This window comes from Peromyscus maniculatus, chromosome 1, assembly GCF_049852395.1.
Source record: "Peromyscus maniculatus bairdii isolate BWxNUB_F1_BW_parent chromosome 1, HU_Pman_BW_mat_3.1, whole genome shotgun sequence".
NCBI classification, from domain to species: Eukaryota; Metazoa; Chordata; class Mammalia; order Rodentia; family Cricetidae; genus Peromyscus; species Peromyscus maniculatus.
This window is the reverse complement of record NC_134852.1, coordinates 87725593-87746096: the sequence shown is the minus strand read 5'-3', so window position 1 is coordinate 87746096 and position 20504 is coordinate 87725593. Positions and strand designations below refer to the sequence as shown.

The window sequence follows — 20504 nt, the reverse complement described above, 5'->3', positions numbered from 1 at the left end:
TCTTTAATATTTCCAAAGAGACACAACAGTATGTTGCTATAATTACCCTGTGTTTGCTCAAAGTTTTATCAGGTGCAACACACTTGGAGGATGAAAGGAAGTTTAAGCAGAAGGCCAGACGTTTGAGGTCTAGCACTGCCTCTACTACCCCTTAGCTAAGCTAACTAAAGTGGAGCACTTCCATCCTCAATAATCCAGATTCCATGGAATTACTTGGTTGCGCATGCCCTTGGGAGGTTTCAGAAATTTCCAGGATTGAGAGGGTTTTCACTTGACTTGACTTTCTATTCTGTATTACCACTGCTGTCACTTGTGGCTGTAACAGAAAGCTCTGTCCTCCATACCAGACCATGCATCTCAAACACAGACGAAGGCCAGAGAGGATGGAAAATGATTTGCAAAGAAGCCAAAAGGGGAATTCTGTAACCGTGTATTTTTCCACTCGGTTCTAATTTAAAACCACTTACAAGTGACAACTCCCAACCCCAGGCAGGTGCCTTGTGGTAGCTCATTACACCCTTGGGACCTCATGTAAATCTTTTTTTTTTTTCTCTGAGAACAGCTATTGTCTTCCAAGGAAAAGCTTTTAGCATAATGGCAGGTTGAATAGAACATTGCTTCTGTAAGAACAATTTTAGAAAAAGAAAAAGAGAAAGGTATTCTTTAACAACTGCAAGTGCAGCCTCCTTAGCTCCCTCCACCTTGGATCCCTGGAAAGAACAGCATTCTAACTGTGGGAGACCCAGGCAGTAGAGTGAGATAATCTCACCTCCAGAAACATATAAAGGTTATACTCTGCTCTTTTAGCTATAATAAGTGCAGGGTGGAGGTGCCTCAGTTGCAAAATTAGTATATCCACCCCCTCATGTACCTTTGTTGTTTCCTGGCTTCTCATCATCCAGTGAGCCAATAGCAAATCTGCTGGAGGAGAATGGGACATAAGAATGAGAAAATAACATGTCCCCTCCAGAAAAGGTCCATAGAGTAGTTATCCCCTCTCACAATACTCTCACAATCAAGACAATGTTAAGCAAGACTGTGTACACATATATGTGTGTACATATATTCATATATAGGTATATATGTTTGAATATGTATATATGTCCAATTTAGTGCAAAAGTTTCTGAAAAAAAAGGAAGCACCCATTGCAGAAATATAACTCTATAGGATAAAATGGGTCTCCTCTGTCTCTGTGCAGAAATGGATCCTTTAGAACATGACATTATAAAGGGCAAGTAGAGAAAGTAGAGGGTTAACAAAATGCTGGCAGTCTTTAATAAGTAGTGTGCTTTAATCATGAACATTTCTGGGGAAATTTCTCCTGAAACAGAGAGAAAAGGATAGGATGATGGAGGATATAGAATGGTGGCCTGGAGTCTCCTTCCCAAGTGACCACTTCTCACTCTCCTGGTTGAAGGCTTGTTGTGAGCTTTTATTGAGCAGCCATCTGCAAAATGGAGATAAAGATGAGAAATATAAAAGCCGGGTGGTGGTGGCACACTTCTGTAATCCCAGCACTCGGGAGGCAGAGGCAATTGGATCTTTGTGAGTTCGAGGCCAGCCTGGTCTACAGAGCTAGTCCAGGACAGGCTCCAAAGCTACAGAGAAACCCTGTCTCAAAAAAAAAAGATGAGAAGTATAAAGAGGTCCAAAGATCTTAAGTAAGAATCATTACCACCTAGGGGCATCAGAATTTCAAGGCCTGCCTAGACAACTGAGCAAAAGAAGTCATCAGATATTTTGTGGTTTGTTTAAAAAGTGACATCTCAACAATTAGTGTTTGTGTGTGTGTGTGTTTCTTGTGCTTTCTCTTCTTTTTTTCTTAATTCTGATAAGTTTTGTTTTTTAGTTTGACTATTTGTTTTCCAAAGAGAAAGAGGGCCTGGAGTTGGGTGGGGAGACAGGTGGAGAGGCTCTGGGAAGAGTTGGGGGAAGGGACAACATGATCAGAATATACTGTGTGAAAAATTTATTTTCAATTAAAAAATAGTGACATGGTAGACTTCAGAGTAAGATGATGGTCGAGAGTCATGTTGGAATGAGTGAAAGTTAGGGAAACCAATCAGCTGCCTCTTCAGTTCCCAGAATCCACTGGGTCAATGGTTCAGTAAACTTCCTCTGCCATCAGACCCATGAACTTTCTCTAGCATCAGACTGGATTTCTTGCTGCATCTACAATCAAGGCGGCTGCTGCCATAACTGCAAAATCCAAAAGACTGGGAAGTAACTGCAAACTGGTGGGAAGAACTCCAGCAGAAAACTGACCAAAGCTACAGTGGTGAGGATTTATAGCACCCAACAGCAAACTGCAAAACCATAAACCATAAACAAAAGCCCTGAACAGTGCTGTGGGCACCACACAGGCCCTTTGTCCTACTGTACTGCAGCAACCACAGCTGGGAGAAACCTGCCTTGTCTGTCCTCGGCTCACAGAACATAACTAAGCAGTTCCCCATGCCCACACACACATACCAAAACAAACAAAAAAAACCTCCACATAAAAATGAAGCAAGAGTTCATAAGAGGACAGGACTGGTAAAAATCAATACTTAGTATAGCCCAGGCCAGGACTGGGATAATGCAACAAACCCACCAAGGAAATGAAATCAACACCCAAGCCAATGACTTCATTATCTTATATCTCCATTCAGCTGTGCTTTCAACAACAGGGATTCCTTACCACATGACACCCTAGGTCATTGCAGGAGGCTAACTCTATCCTCTAATGGTTTCATCTTTCACCGTTTTGTTTTCTGTGGGTTTTTTTTTGGTCCCCTTTCTTTTTTCCCATCTTCTGGTTGTTTTTTCCTTTCTATTTTCCATATGCATGCCTCTTATTGTTATACTTCCAAAGTCCATAGGCGGGCCTGATTTATGATATATGAGTACATGACTTTACCCCTCTTTGTGGTATATTGTTAACCAAAACACTCACAGTCTCCACCCTACATCTTTCCTTTGCCTCTATTATTCCCACACCTTTGTATGTCCCTTTCCTCAACTCCCATCTAACAATCGAATATTTACCACCAGACACCCTGTGATTGCCTATGTCTTTTCCTTTCCACTCAGGCCCACTATAACTGACATATTGCCATACATAGCACTATTGTGACTCTTTACTTCCTAAACCAATAAGCACTTAAGAATGTTACTTTTGTAGTCACCTGCTACCCTGTTGAAAGAGTGGTTTAACTGCTAGATAGTACCTGTTCTTGCAGATAGCACTCAACTCTCAGGGATAGAGTAGAAATTCTACCTGGCCCCTGGAACAGCAGTCTAACAGAGGAAAAACACTACAACTATACTGCAATCTGGTCTCTCCTGAACACTACAAGGCTTTCCTACAGATGATACTGGAAAGAATACTTTAGAAGCACATTGAAGAGACTGAGGGAGAAAAAAATTGATGCTAAGACACTGGTTAAATGAAATGCAACTAAAAATTCTCCCAACAGTAAAGAAGAAGAAGAAGAAGAAGAAGAAGAAGAAGAAGAAGAAGAAGAAGAAGAAGAAGAAGAAGAAGAAGAAGAAGAAGAAGAAGAAATATACGTTGTCTTAGTTGGGTCTCCTATGGATACTACCTCCACTGAGTGGTGAGGAGTAACTTGAATTAAAACTAAAACAACATAGCCAGGCATAGTGGCACATGCCTTTAATTCCAGCACTCAAGAGGGAGAAATCTCTGTGAGTTCAAGGCCAGCCTGGTCTACACAGTGAGTTCCAGGACAGCCAAAGCTACATAGTGAGACCATGTCTCAAAAATAAAAAAAAAGAAAGAAGTAAAGAAAAGAAACCCTAAAACAACAAAATTCTTACCAATGATTTAACCCAGATGAGCAGATCCCAGGAAATACACACACACACACACACACACACACACACACACACACACAAACACCATGGCAACCAGAACAAACTGTTATCTCCAAAAATTATCAATCCTATAGTCATGGCCCCTGATGAAAATGACTTGCATACAATTACAAATGCAGAATTCAAATAAGTGAGTCAAATAACTTACAGAGCACATGAATATTTTCTAAGAGACTGAGGAAGGAAAAATTGATGCTAAGACACTGGTTTAACAAAATGCAACTGAAAATTCTCCAAATGGTAACAAAAAAAAAAGGAAAAATGACAGGAAGAAATACACATTGCCTTAGAATTGCTATGTTGTAATAAAATAACATGACCAAATGTAACTTAGAGAACAAGTTGTTTATTTCATCTTACAACTTTCAAGTCATACTGTATCACTGAGGGAAGTCAGGGTAGGAACCTGGAGGTAATAATTGGAGCAGAGGCTATGGAGTAAGAATGCTTACTGGCTTGCTCCCCATATTTGCTCATCTTACTTTCTTATATATCTCAGGACCACCTGCCCAGGAGTAGTACCACCTGAAATGGGCTGAGCTCTTCCATAGCAGTCATTAATCAAGAAATGTCAAGCAGAGTTACCAGTGTATAATGGTGGCATTGTCTCAATTGAGGCTCCTTTTCCCCAAATGACTCCAGCTTGTGTCAGGTTAATAAAACCAGTGAAGATGCACACCTTTCAATAATAACTCTAAATATTAAAGTCTCAATTCACTAATCAAAAGACACAAATTGACTTAGGAAACAGAATCCTTTTGATGCCTCCAAGAAACACATCTCACCATCAAAGAAAAATATAATCTTAGAATAAAGGGGGTGAAAAGGTCATTCTAAGCAAATAGAACCAGGAAAACAAGTAGGCATTGCTGCTCTAATAATGATAAAATAGACTTCAAGTCAAATCTAATCAGAAGGCTTAAAGAGGGCCACTTCCTATTAATCAATGGAGCCATCTATCAACAGGAAATCCAAGGCAAGACGGACTCAGTGCAGAATCCTACCAGACATTCAAAGAAGACCCAACACCAAAGCACCTCATAATATTCCATAAAATAGAAAAAGAGGAAACACTTCCAACCTCTCTTTATAAAGCCATTGTTGGGGCTGGAGAGATTGTGGCTCAGTGGTTAAGAGTGCTGGCTGCTCTTCCAGAGGTCCTGAGTTCAATTCCCAGCAACTACATGGTGGCTCTCAACCACCTGTAATGAGATTTGGTGCCCTCTTCTGGCCTGCAGGCATACATGCAGGTGGAACACTATACATGAAAGAAAAAAGGAAGGAAGGAAGGAAGGAAGGAAGGAAGGAAGGAAGGAAGGAAGGAAGGAAGGAAGGAAGGAAGGAAGGAAGGAAGGAAGGAAGGAAAAAGAATTGTGTCTGGGGTGAAGGGATGAAAGCCCCTTTTTAAAAAAAAAAAAGCCATTGTTATCTTAATACAAAAATCAGATAAAGACACAACAATAACAACAAAAATTACAAATCAAGGTCTCCCATGGGGAGTCAGCAGAGCCTGGCACACTCAGCTGAGGAAGGTCCAAGCCCCTCCCCACCTGCACCAAGGCTATGCAAAATGTCACACCCTAGGCACTGAGCTCCAAAAAAGCCTGCCCATGCACCAGGGACAGATCCCGAACAGTTCAAGCTAAACAACTGCCTTCCATATCCAGAAGGCCTAGTCTAGTCCTGTGGGGAGTTCATAGCTATTAGTCCACAGTTCATGGGTTTCCACTAGTGTGGCTGGTCATCTCTACAGGTTTTCCCATCACAATCTCAACATCCCCTGCCCACAGAATCCCTCCTCCTTGGGAGGGAAGCCTGGGGGGTGCGAAGAGGGAAGAGGGGGGATCTGTGATTGGTATGTAAAATGAACAGAAATTTTCTTAATAAAAAAATGAAAAGAAAACAAAAATTACAGACTAATCTCTGAATATGCAAAAATTCTCAGTAAAATACTTGCAAACCAGACTGAATAATGCATCCAAAAGATCATCAACCATGATAAAAGTGGCATCAGTCCAGGGATCCAGAAATGGTTCAACATATGTAAACCAATAAATATAATTCATCATAAATAGACTCAAGGGCAAAAATCACATATCATCTCAATAGATGGAGAAAAGACCTTTGTCAAAATCCAGCATTCCTTTATAATAAGAACCCTGGAGAGAGCATTGGTGGAGTAAACATATCTCAATATAATAAAGGCCATTTATATGACAAAATAATAGCTCTCATATGTCAAATGGACAAAAACTCAAAACATCACCACTAAGGTCAGGAGCAAGACGCTCTTGACATTGCTATTCAGTATAGTACTTGGAGTCCTAAATCAACTTATAGAGAAGGAAATAAATGGGGTACAACTAGGAAAGGAAGAAATCAAAATAGCCCTATTTGCATATGATATGATTCTATGAAGAAGAGACCCCGACACTCCACCAGAAAACTCCTAGAATTGAAAAGCACATTCAGTGAAGTAGCTGGTTACAAAATTAACCAACATCAGTAGATTTCTAATCTACCATAAACAATTCCACTGAGAAAGAAATCACAGAAACAATCCCATAAAAGAAGCTTCAAAAATACCTTTGAAGAAACCTAGCCAAGGAGCTGAAATATCTATACAATAAAAGTTTTCAGACACCAGAAGATGCCATCCTACCAAAGTAATCTACAAATTCAATACAATCTTGCATCAAAATTCCAATGCAATTTTTCACATTTTTTTGTTTTGTTTTGTTTTGTTTTGTTTTTTGGTTTTTCGAGACAGGGTTTCTCTGTGTAACTTTGTGCCTTTCCTGGAACTCGCTTGATAGCCCAGGCTGGCCTCAAACTCACAGAGATCTGCCTGCCTCTGCCTCCCAAGTCCTGAGATTAAAGGCATGCGCCTGGCATAATTTTTCACATTTTTACATTTTAAAATTCAGATGCAAACACAAGGCCATGAATAGCCAAAAACAATCCTAAATGATAAAAAAAAAATACTGCTAGAGGTATTACCATTCATAGTTTCAAGTCATATTACAGAGCCATAGCACTAAAAACAGCATGGTACTGGAAAAAATACAGACATATGGATTGATAAAATAGAAATGAGAACCCAGATACTAGTCCACATAACAACAGTCATCTGTTTTGGGGGGTTTAGTTTAGTTTAGTTTAGTTTAGTTTAGTTTAGTTTAGTTTTGTTTTGTTTTGTTTTGTTTTACAAAGAAGCCAAAGGTACACATTGGAGAAAATACAGAATTTTCAACAAATGATGCTGGGGAAACTGGGTATCTACATGTAGAAGAATGAATATTGACTCTTATTTTTCACTCTGCAAAAAAAAAAATCAATTACAAATGAATAAACACCCTGGATGTTAGACCCGAAACTCAGAAATTTCTAATGGAAATCACAGGGGATACAGTTCAGGGTCTATATCAAGCAAGGATTTCTGAAGAGGTCCTTAGCTGGCCATGTAGATCAACCATCCACAAATGGGACCTCATGAAATTAAAAGGCCTCTGTACTGCAAAAGAAGCTGTTGATTGCAGAAAGAGAAAGTCTACAGAATGGGGAAGAATGTTTGCCATCTATACAGACGACAGAGAATTTGTGTCTAGAATGCTCAAAGAACCCCAAAATCTAAACACCAAGAAAACAAACAACCCAATTTAAAAGTGGGTTATGGGAGTGGAAGGTGGTCCTGAAAAGAAGAAACACAAGTGACTAAGAAATACTTTTTTTAATGTTCAATATCCTTAGCCCACAGGAAAAGGCAAATTAAGCTACTTTGAGATTGTGCACTACCTGATTCAGCATGGCTAAGATTAATAGAACAAATGCTGACAAGGATGTGGGGAGAAGGAAAACTATTCAATGTTGGTAAAAGTGCTAGCTGATAAAATTAGTGTGGAGAGCCACTGTGGGAATCAGTGTAGAGTTTTGTCATGAAGCTACAAGTAAACATATGACTCCTGGTCACATCCTCAAAGGTTTTTTTATTCTTCTACAGAATAGTTTGTTCATTGTGTGCTTTGCTGCTCTATCCATAATATCTAGGAAATGGAATCAGCCTTCATCTCCATCCAATGATGACTAAATAATGAAAATTTGGTATATATACACAATAGAGTTTTATTTCACTATTATATAGAAAAATAAAATTAGAGCTGGAGAAATGACTTAATGATTACGAGCACTAGCTGCTCTTCCAGATGGACCCGCATTCCATTCCTAGCACTCACATGGTGATTCACAACTGTCTGTAACTCCAGTTCCAGGGCATCTGATGTTATCTTTTGGCTTCTGGACTTAAGTCATGCACATAGTACACAGACATACATGCAGGCAAAACACCTGTGATGACTATTCTTGGATATCAACTTAACTACATCTGGAGTTAACTAAAACCCAAGCAGCTGTATACACCTATGAAGGCTTTTTCTTAATTGGGTCATTTTAGGTAGAAAGACCCACCCTAAGACCAGATCTTTTGTGGTGGAAAAGGTGTGGACCACCTTCTATCTGGTCCACAACTTCTGGTGGCAGCCTATATAAAGGTCAAGGAAGGAGGAAATGTTTGTTCTTTGCCTGATTGTTTTGACTCTCATTGGCAATTTCAATCATTAACTGATGCTAGAGCTCACCTCTTTAGGATTCTGGTGTGTACTGAAGACCACCTCATGCATCCATTCTCCTGGACAGAACAACTACTGGGTTTTTGAAATTTCTGTTTGGAGACAGCCATTGTTGGAACAGTCAAACCACAGCCTGCAAGCCACTTTAAAACACCCCGTGTATATTCATTCATTCTATCAGTTGTTTCTCTAGAGAACTGTGACTGATACAATACCCACACACATGAAATAAAAACTAAAAAGTGCAATTTGAAGGAAAATGGATGGACCTGGAAAAATGGTACCAAGTGAAAGACCACCAACACAGAAAGACAAATGCCTCATTTATCTCACAAACGTGGGTCCTAGCTTCAAATCTATCAAAGTATGTGTTGAACTCGCAGTAGCTATAGAAGCCAGAAAACTAGAAAGGGCCATTGTAAAGGCAAGGAAGATCTTCTGGAAGGGGAGTGATGGTACTCATGTTGTTTGAAGAGAGAAAGGGGAATAATGTTAGGGAAGTTTTAAACAGGAAGGGGGATAGGAAGATAGGTTAGAGGAGAAGACGGAAGGGAGGAATGACTAACAATAAGGATATTTAAATAAGCCATTTGGAAACCTAATATTTTCTAAGTATTTTATAAGCTCATATGTGTGTGTGTGAGAGAGAGAGAGAAAGAGGGAGAGAGAGAGAGAGAGAGAGAGAGAGAGAGAGAGAGAGAGAGAGAGAGAGAGAGAAGAGAGAGTTTAAATGCAGTTACCCTAAAAGGGGTGTGGGATAGGGATAGAGATGTCTCAGTAGTCATAGGTTGCTAATCTAAAGCCCGGTGTCAGGCATGATATATGTCCCTTTGAACGATTGGTAAGAGGAATCCCAGAAACCCCTAAAACAAAACAGACTATTGCCCCTGCTCTTGGTTGCCACTAGAATTTGATATTGCTGAAGATACCACATACTTTGACCATAGGACATGGAAAAATCACGATGGCACTGATCTGGAAGCTTCCTCTCTGCTAGCTACTTTCCATAGTGCTAGAAGATGATATACAGCTTGCTGGGGGAGAAAAACCATCAACTTGCTTACCAAGCCACGAACCTTGTGAACTACAATAATGATTGACTTGACAAATATGCCTATGGATGAAATAGTCATTTCAGTGTTACAGGGATAACCAAGTGCTTTCTGGTTGGATCTAAGGCCCATGGCACAGGAGGGAATACATGCCTGCTTCTATAAGCCTGACCAAGACCGTGAGGCTTGGGAAGACATGGATCCTAAGAGAGAACTTACTATAATTATTTTGTTAAATAGACACAACATCACACTGCCTTTTAAGTATTTTCTATACCCATAGGTTAGTATGGCTTTCAATTCTCCTCAGAAAAAGAAAATTGGCCATGGATGGTGGTTCATACAGCGACTCAAAACTTGTTAACGTGCAGAAAATGTCTACAGAGTTTTCAGCTATAAATGGGACACACACATGAAGTTGAGAAAGAAATGTGGGGGATGGAGTTGTCCTTGTAGAGTTGAGAGGGAGAATGGCGGGTAGATATGACCAAAATACATTGTATACATGTCTGAAAATCTCAAGGAATAAATTTAAAAGTATTATACTTATTTTTAAAAGGACTGTTTGAGAGATTGCTTGGCAATAAAGTAGTAGAGGGCTTGTCTACCATGGCAAGGCCATCTGTTCAATTCCCAGAGGTGGCGGTGGGGGGGGGAGGCACAGGAAGAAGAGTAATTTGCACATAAAGGCAACACATTTTGAGTGAAGAAAGGAAAAGGAATGATTGGAGTAATGGCTGAGTCAAGAAAAATATAGAACTACTTGCCTTTCCAGATTTGGGTAAGTAATGAGACCCAAGACTCCTCTCTACTTCTACTAGGGTCTGGGTGAGTGATGACCACTCAAGATTTTCTTTTCTTTGAATTCCTCTCAGTTTCTGCTAGAATTCAGCATCTTCTCTCAGTTCAAATCCAAGAATGCAGACTGACAGATAAACACCAACACACACATAAATTTATTGACAAGTGTGGCCTGAAAATAAAACCTTCTCTGCTTTTTAAAGTTGCATGTTCAAAGGATGGGCTAATCACTTTATTAACACACAAGTTGTTTAAAAAAAACTTAATTGGACTAAACTTAATTGTGCTGAAATACCACTAACCAATGAGCGCTAGCCTCAGAAAGCACTAGAAACAGTGTCTGTATTGATCTTGCCAGATCAAACCTATCCCTAGGCCTGCTCATGAGCTAGCTGTCTTCTGTCACATCCTGTCCCAGCATTTGTCCCATCATGTCAGATTCTATTCACTCCTCATCCTTTGCTCTCTGCTGTGCATGTCTTACATGTCATGTTTTCCTTAGATAGCACAGATTGTACCAGTTAGCAGGGGCCTAGACTCACTAATAACCCATGCTCTTTAGAGAACCCACTTTGTCAGTTGGAAGGGTCTAGAATCCCTAAATCCCCAATGTCTCACACATCCCTCATGAACCAGGATGGTAGGTGTGATACCTCAGTAAAACCCCCCACTCTATCCCCTACACACAAAGAGAAGCTTAAACCAGGATTCCTAAGTGTAGATAAGAACTTAGACCCCTTTTCCCCAGGAGGCTGTATCTGCTACAGGGACTTTGGAAAACACAGTCAGAATATTCGACCAAAAGACTAAAAAGGGAGGCAGGTTAAAATAAATTATATGGTCTGTGCCTTTAAGAACTAGCCTCACAAAGAAAGGGGAGTGCTCCTTTCAACCTCCCTGCTGTGAGTGAGAGATTTGGAAGAGCCTCCCTGGAGGCTTGTAAACTTAGAAAAGACCTTACTTTTGCCTTCTGTACCTAAAGTCTCCAGTGGCAGCTTTGGGGACACTATCTAGGCACAACAAGACCCTCACTCTATTGTCTCAAAAAGGGGGCCTTAGACAAAGATATCTCAATATAGATAGACCCAGGCCAGTTTCAAGTCCCCAGAAATGATGGCGCCAGCCCCAGGAACTCAAAAGAACAAAGTCAGGATGTCTGATGGTAACCAATTAACCATGAGATGCCCCTTTCCAGAGATAACATGACCTGACCCCTGAGAGGAGTTGTAAAACTCCTGACAAGGCAAACAGACAAGCTAGAATAAGATAAAGTCCAGGCCTGGGAAAAACTGGACCAATCAAGGATGGACCCGTACTAACCGCCCCCCCCTAAGAAATTTTATGGGTTTTGCCTATAAAAACTAACTTCCCCAAGAAAGAGTAACTCTTCCCTGCCTCACTTGAGATGGCTTGAGATGAGTTCCCTGTCATGACTTGTAACAGATAAACCTTGCTTTTGCATTCTGGTATGCTCGTCCTTGGTGGTCTCTCTGGGGGTTGCGATCTGGGCACAACAGTAGGCTCGTTGTCTTATAGAGGGCTCGTTGCATCATCAATTTCTCCTGAAGCTTAGCTCCTCCATAATGACTTCATTGGTGCTTTCTCAGACTGCCTAACTACTGTCCCACTGAAAAGGAGAGATATGTGTGAGACTTTTTAAGGTCTATCGGGATCTTGCTTCTAGGGGCTTAAACTCAGATACAAAGTCGTGAGCCTTCTCTTAGGAACATTTTAGGAAAACATCATCCTCAAGTCTCCAAGCAGAGATAAAAATATACAGCCGGTAAATCTGGTGAGTACTGAACTGAGAATATATTTATCAAAAAAGGCAAAACCATTCCAGGAAAATAACTTTTTAAAAAAGAAAAATACTTTAGAAAAATAAATCAAACCAAATAAATGCTTCTGGGAGACTCTTGGGAGTCTACACCCAAGGAAGAAGTAAAAGTACTCAATAAATCGTCCTTAGAAATGACCAATTCTGGGCATTTACAACAAATGGGCAAGGGAAGCAGCCTTGAGGAAGGAGATTCTCATTGGGTCCCATAACCACACTGGTATTCTTTGGGTTTGGAAAATAAAACTCAAGTGATAATCCTACAGAGTGGAAGGAAAACCCTTCACTGCACAAATCCCTCCTTAGGAAAGGTGAGTGGCAGCCATTGAACCAGAAACAGGTTGCATCACAGCTAAATAACCCACACCTGACTGAAGCTGGCCCAGTCTCTCCTGGGGAAGAAACAAGTGAGACAATTTAAGCTCACCTGAAGGGAAGCCTGGAGGCAAAGAACCTTGAGCCTCTGGCTCATTTGCTGTGTTCTAAATCAATACATCGAGTTCTATGGTTCACGGGAAGTTAAGTGGTTTTACTTCTGAATTACAGGCATGGTTAATTGCGCTTTGAAGTAGATGGTGTTTATGTTGTGTTGGGTCATTCTTATTTTACAGACCCAGAGATGGCATTTATGCACTGCAAAATGTGCTTACAGCCATGTGCATATGGGCAGCACTAATTGAATTCAGTAGGTTAAATATAATGATGATGCTAATAATATTGATGAAGTTTGGAGGGAGATGTGTTGGGGAGACCCCAGGAGGAAGAAAGATATGATAAAAACACATTGTATACATGCATACATTTTTCAAAGAATAAAAAATATAACAAAAAAAATTTTAATTATATGGCTGTGGTGAGTCTGTGCCCCGCTCCCCCGACACACGCACATTTAAATCCAGTCTCTGCAATCTGAGCTCTGCCGTGGGATGGGAGGGATTGAAGGAAAGATCCTGAAGTCAAAAGAATATAATCTATGCCTCCCTGCTCCTGTATCTGGAACAGTCTACATTTACCATTAAAAAGAAAAACATAAATAAAACTCATTGTAAGCAGCCAGAGAGCAGGATATCTGGGGTTTATTAATATGAGTTGCCACAACAACTACCCTACTTCCTATTAAATTGTAGACAGAGTACAAAGGGAGTAGAGGAAGTTCTTGCTCAGAGAGTGAAGCCAGAATACTGCTGCGCAGCATGATGATGGAGTCAACACATTTACTTTTTTGTAGACTCTGGAGTCAAAAATAGCAAAGTTAAAAATCTGGCACTGCCATCGGTCACGGTATTGAACCTCCCTGAGGCCCACTTGTCACACCTGTAAAACGGGATTTGCTGAAATGAATCCTCATAATGAAAGATAACCATCAGTCACTGTGCTGGTTCAGTTTATGCCATCTTGACACAAGCTACAGCTAACGGAGAAGAAAGAACCACAATTAAGGGAACACTTCCGCAAGACTGGCCCATTGGTAAGTCCATGCGGTACTGTTTTGATTAATGATTGATGTGGGAGGGACCAGCCCACAGCAGGTGATACTAGTGGTCCTGAGTTTATAAGAAAGTAGAATGAGCAAGCCATGAGGAGCAAGCCACTAAGCAGCTTTCCTCCATGGGCTCTGCATCACAGCCAGGTTCCTGCCCTGAGTTCCTGCTCTGACTTCCGTCAATGATGGACTGTGATGTGGAATGGACTGTAAACTGAAATAAACCCTTTCCTCTCCCCTAATTGCTTTTGCTCATGGTGTTTTATCACAGAAATAAAATTAAAATACTCTAACGAAGATAGCCACATAACACACACAACTAAGGTGGGTTGTTTTGTTTGTTTTTGTTGTTTGTTTATTTTTAAGTGAATGAGTGGTCAAAATAAGCTGGAAATCTTCTTACATGATCTGGAAAAATAAGATGGTAATATAGAAAAGCACCATCCTTGCCTATGTTTTCATTAACCTTGGATCATCCAGAATCAGATATACAATTTGCAAAACCCACTGCAAAATGTAAATCCAGGACTCCTTGTCAAAACTTGTTTGTTTATTTATTCTTTGCTGAGGCCCTTAATTTTTAATTTTTGATTTTTTTAAGTTTTTTAATAGACATAAAACATGCACATATTTATGAGGTAGTGTGAGACTTCAGTAGTTTTACAATGAGGCATGATCTGAAAAAAGTTTTTGATGTATAAAACACCTCAAACATTTAGCATTTCTTTATGACTAAAATATCAAAACCCTCTGTACTGGATACTTTCAACTACTACAATGAATTGCTAACAGCTGTGGTTAGTTATTTCTCTGTGCCACAGAGCATTAGAAGTTTCTCTTCCTGTCCAATAGCATCACCGTACCCACTGCCTACCCCCTCCCTCTTTTCTTCCCCCAGTACTCTTCCCAGTCTCTAGAAATCACTACTAGAGTCTGTGTTAGTTCACTTCTCTATAACTCTCATAAAACACTAACCAAAACCAAACTGGGAGAGAAGAGGGTTTATTTGGTTTACTGTTCTATGTCACAATTCATCACTGAGGAAGTAGGACAGAAACTCAAGCAGATCAGGAACCAGAGGCAGGAACTGAAGCAGAGGCCACAGAACATGTCTTATTTGCTTGCTCTCCATGACTTGCTTGGTTTACTTTTATACAAGCCAGGACCATCTGGGCATTGTCCACAGTGGGATGAGACCTCCCACGTCAAACTTAAATCAATAAATGAAGTCAATAAAGTCCTCAGGCCAATTTTTTGGAGGCAACTGAGGTTCCCCTCTTGTCACCTAACTACAATTTGGGTCAGGTTGACTAAAAGAAGTTAACAGCAGAGTATCTGATTCTGTGAGCTACATTTTTAGCTCCCACATATAAATGAGATCATATGGTATTTGTCCTTCTTGACTGACTTGGCTTACTTAGTCAAAGTCCTTGAATTTCCTTCCATGTTGTCACAAATACCTGGTAGAAACTATTTTTTTAAAGAATTTCAAGATGGTAAAGGTGAAGGATAGACATCAAACAAAGCCATAGCTCTTCTAAGCAGATAAACATGTGAAAATATACATTTCTATTTATTTATTTATTTATGTGATATCCCAAGCACAGTTTCCCCTCCCTTCTCTCCTCCCATTCCTACCTCTCCACCTCCCCTCTGCCCCACCCATCCACTCCTCCCCCATTTCTATTCAGGTCTCCCATGAATATCAACAAAACATGGTATATCAAGTGGCAGTAAGGCTAAGCACCTCCCCATGTATTAAGGCTGGGCAAGGTGACCTAGTATGAGGAGTAGAGTCCGAAAAGCCAGTAAAAAAAAGTAGGAGACAGCCCCTGCTCCCACTGTTAGGAATCCCACAAGAAGACCAAGCTACACAGTTGTCACATATATATGCACAGTGTCTAGGTCAGTTCCATGCAGACTCACTGGTTGTCAGTTCAGACTCTGTGAGTCCCTGTGAGCCCAGGTTAGTTGATTCTGTTGATGTTCTTGTGATGTCCTTGACCCCTCTGGCTCCTACAATCCTTCCTCCCCAAAGCTTGGCCTAATGTTTGACTGTGGGTCTCTGCATCTAATTTCTACCAGTTGTTGGATGACTGGGGGTGAGTGGGGATGAGAACATGAGAAATCAGGTGGGTGTGGGAAATACCAAAAGAGCCAACTGGAAAAGGGGGATATTTCAGGGTCAGGTAGAAACTTGGTGCAAGGGAAACTCCCAGGATTCTACAAGGATGACTCAGCTAAGACTCCTAACAATTGCAGCTATGTAGCCTGAACTGGTCATCTCCTGTGACCAGGCAAGACTTCCAGTGGAGGAATGGGGATACCAACCCAGCCACATAACTTTCAACCTACAGTCTGTCCTGTCTAAGGGATAAGCCTGGATAAGGGTGGCCTAGAGAATATGGGAGTGGCCAACCAATGACAGGTCTCCCCTGAAACCCAAGCCATGAGAGTGAGCCCACCCCTGACACTTCCCGGAGCACCAAGACCCAGAGGTTGGGAAGCCCAGAGACCTAGAATAGAAAATATACATTTTAAATAAAGAAATCATTCTTATTTGACCAGAGGATTGGAAGTTCCCCAAAACCCAAACTCCAAGAAACTTGTCAATAGAAGAGGAAGAAGAGGAGGAGGAAGAGGAAGAGGAGGAGGAGGAGAAATAAGAAGGAAAGACAATTATGAATCAATGGAGGCTGATTTCTGCTTGTTATTTATATGATTATTTGAAATATATATATTGTTTTCATGTGTCTTTTATGTTCTCCTCCTTAGAAACAGAATTTGGAAAACACAGACTTATATGTATCTACTTTCTTAAATAAATAATTACCCAGTGAAGATTGCCCTGGATTACTACCTCCAACTCCCTGGCTCTGCTCATTTGCCAAGTGAAGGGCTCTGTGGCTGCTGGGAAATTGCTCTTAAATACATAAAACACATAAGAGAATTTTTTTAAAATCCCTTACTATTCATTAAGGCACTTTAGGGCCTTGTTAATTCCGATGGGATAATCAGTTGTTGAATTGCCAGATTGTTAAGCATCCATTGTCAGACACTGATGGGATGTGAGAAATTACATTTTGTATCTACCCAAGAGTCACCTGAACACCATTAGCACTTCATCAGGTAAGATGGTATGTTCTGGGAATAAATTCACTTGGCTTTTGTTCTCCAGTCTTTTCTTTCATCTTCCAAATTTCTTTTTATTGCAAATCATTCCTCATTCTCTTTTGTTTCTCTTCTGAAGGTCTGAAGCTCATTGCTAACAAGTCAGCCATGCTTATACTCAGAACTCCATATTAAAAGGGCATCATGGATCTGTATTTGGGGGTGTCTGTGTGCAACCATATGTCCATATGGCTGCCTAAGAATACACATGTGAATCGATGTCAATGTTTCTACTGTGCTCTTGATTTGGCTTTGCTTTGATTTCAGAGTTCTTGGCTATATCCTCAGACATTGAGCTGCAGCTACTCAGGTTACCAAGAGAATTCATCACCCAGGGCTCAAAGATTCTGTTTCCTTCCTTCCCATACTGACTGGCTGAGAGTCACAGAACAACAAAGAGCATGGAGAGAGAAGAGCCTGGGCTAGAGGTTGGAAAATGTGATTCAGGGGCCTGGTTCTATTTTCAAGGAGGAAGTCACCATCATGTGTGATCTGCTCTGTATCCTAGCAGGTGATTTCCTGACAGTCAGCCGTTCATTCTTTAACCACATTTCCCCCCATTCTTTAACCACAGAATGATATTAACATTTACTCTTGGTGTCATATCAAGAAGACACAGTGATGTATTTCTATCAAGACAGACAAGTCCCCAGTCAGATACAGACTTCTGTTCTAAAACAGAAGGAGCATTACCAAGACTTCAGAGGGACCTCTCAGCCAAATTTGCAAGAAGAGGGTCATTCTACTCACGGAACTGCTCCAGATGCTGGGCGCTGTTAGATTCAGGAAAGGCAGTGATAGTCACCAATGGACATGGATTCCCTCCCAACGTCTGGCAGAGACTGTCTTGCCTGAAGTAGACTTGCCTGGGATCAATGCTTCTCTCCAGAATTTCAAGGTGAGTCTAGAACAGAAATAAAACAAGCATGCATATTATTAATATTTATCTAATAGCTCAAACAGGAAAAAATATCTTACATTCATTAAACCTTGTAATTTTCAGAAGTGTTTATGCCAACCCAATCTGCCTGATGGATATGGAGAACTGAGTGATGAGAAGCTGTTCTTAGGAGTTTCAGGGCCAAACAGACAGCATTTGTCCTGCACATATCTGCACACCAGATTTGTTTGCAAGTTGCACTATAAGTAAGAAAGCAAGAATATAAAATGTTCTTCCCATCATCACAGTGTAGTTACCATGAACACAGAGAATACCAGAGCACTGGAGACCATGAAACCATGAGTCCCAGCAGCACAGAATCTAGTAGGTCCAGGCATTAATGGAAAGCTATGAACATCTTGAAGGAAAACCAAAAACAGCTTACCTATGGGATGCTAAGTTAATGGGAAACTGGCCAGTAACAACTGAATATTTTCCTACTCTGCTACAAATTTAAAAACTAGTTGAAAGCACTGAATTACATAAAAGATGGGAAAGCCACTGAAACAAGGACACCTAGTTAACAACCTTTAAGACCACTGATGTTTTCACTAACCAAAAACAAGGGGACTACTTAAAGCATGCTAGAGATACCTTGTGACCCCCATCTGCTTACAGTGACTTCAACAACCAGAGAGGGCACAGCCAGCCCCACAGCAACACAGGAGATTGTTAGACAGACAAAATCTAGCTTCAGGTATCAAGTTTTAACTATAATCAGGTAGATATCAACAAACAGAAGAAGCAACCTACCTTTTCTCTTGATGATTGAGCCTGCTAGGTAAAACACACACACACACACACACACACACACACACACACACACACACACACACACATCTTATAAGAATATTTGTGAATATATTGTGTCAGGGTATAGTGTAGAGAAAGTGTTTATACGTGGGCAGAATTCTGTCCCCCAAACACCCATGCTCTTACCTATAGAACCTGTGAGTACTTAATCTTAAATGGACACAGAGGCTATAAGATGAAGATTCCCATAAGACAAGGAGTCTATCCTGGCTTAACCTGTTGGGGTCAATACAAGTATAAGGAATTAAAAGCAGAGAATCTTTCCTGGCTACTGAGAACCAATGACCACCCAGCCTGTTATCCTGCCATGGAAGACAGAGAATGGTACAATCAACAGAGATGTATGAGAAACTCCAGAAGCTAAAAAAAGGCAAAAAAAAAAAAAAAAGGACTCCTTCAGACTTCAGAAGGGGGCACATTCTAATACTTTGGTTTTGTCCAAAGACATATATATCAAACTTCTAATTTCATTTTTCTTTAAATTCTTGTTTAAACCACTAAGTTTTATGACAATTTGCTGCAGCAGAAACAGAAAATGAATATAACAAAAAACAAGGGAAATAATGTTCTAAATGGAGTTTAAGGAAACAGCATGGCTATAAATATTTAAGTACTGAACTATTTGAGACTCATGGGAAAAGAGGAACAAAGAGAACCACATAGTTCTGTGGATTTTCTTCTACCTCAAGAGCACGTGGAAATTTTACCTGGAATTGAGCCTCATGGCTCACATTTGTAAGTTCAAGACTCAAGAGGCAAACAGGAAGATAGCTGATTTGAGGCCAGCCTTGGCTGTCTAGTGAGCTCAAGGCCAGCTTGGCCTCCACAGGGAGGCTCCATGTCAATAAACAAAGAAAGAAAACAAAATTGAGAGATTTTGCGGGGGAGAGGAGGAGAAAAAAGGAATCAGAAAAGGAAAAGAGGGAAGGGGAGAGAAAAGGCATTAGGGAAGGGGAAGAGAGGAAAAGGGAGACAGAAGATGAGGAGATAAAAACAAACAAGAAAATTTGACCTGGAGTCATGTGCTCCTTGAAACTGATAAACAAAATCACTCACCCCTTAGGGCTTACTGTCCACATTGACATGACCTTTACTATTTTACAAGACTCTTGTCCAAGCAAACAAAATAGAGCATCCATCAAAACTCCACCCCATAACCATTTGAATCTCTCTCTTCAAAATCATCACCTTATGTTGTCCACAAATCTGAAACAACCATGCCATAATTCTTACCTAAGCCTACTCCCATCCCCACATTAATCTACCTACCTTTATACTGGACTTCAAAGTTTCAATAAGTATCCTCAATTTGTCCTTCCTCCTTTGAGAAACTGTCAAGATTTTGTCATATTCTTTCTCCCTAGTCAGACACACACAGGACAGAGGTCAGGAAGCTCAAGGACCAGGGCTCATGACTTCCCCAGGCTGACACAGTACCTAAACTAAATGTTTGCTCAGCATCACCTCTCAGACCATGCTGTTCCATCACAAACAGTGAGAGGATCAAAGAAAGCTGCTCTGGAGACTCCGGAGACCCCAAACAAGTCCTCTCCATACATTCTATTCAGTTGCCTTGCCTGCATTCTTTCCTACAGATGAAGTTTATTCTTGGTAAACCTTGACCTCATCTCTAATGTTTTTTGGTTGTTATCCTAAACCTGATAGCACTACCCTCCCTGGAACAGACTAAAACTTGGACCTGTAATTAAGTCTATTTTTTTTTTGATTTTTTTTTTGGTTTTTATTATTATTATTATTATTATTATTATTATTATTATTATTATTATTTTACAACACCATTCAGTTCAACATAATAGCCACAGAATCCCCTGTTCTCCCACTCTCGCCCACCCCTCCCCCCAGCCCACCCCCCATTCCCACCTCCTCCAGATCAAGGTTTCCCCC

At 40.6% G+C, this 20504-nt stretch overlaps 1 protein-coding gene across 1 annotated transcript in view; it reads right to left on the bottom strand.

Annotated features, from left to right (window-relative positions):
- Positions 1-20504, bottom strand: part of Agbl1 (AGBL carboxypeptidase 1) — an 835836-nt gene that overhangs the window by 614719 nt on the left and 200613 nt on the right. The window contains exon 17 of the mRNA XM_076545344.1: positions 17597-17750. Coding sequence (XP_076401459.1) covers positions 17597-17750 — 154 coding nt within the window. The remainder of the gene's footprint in view (positions 1-17596; positions 17751-20504) is intronic.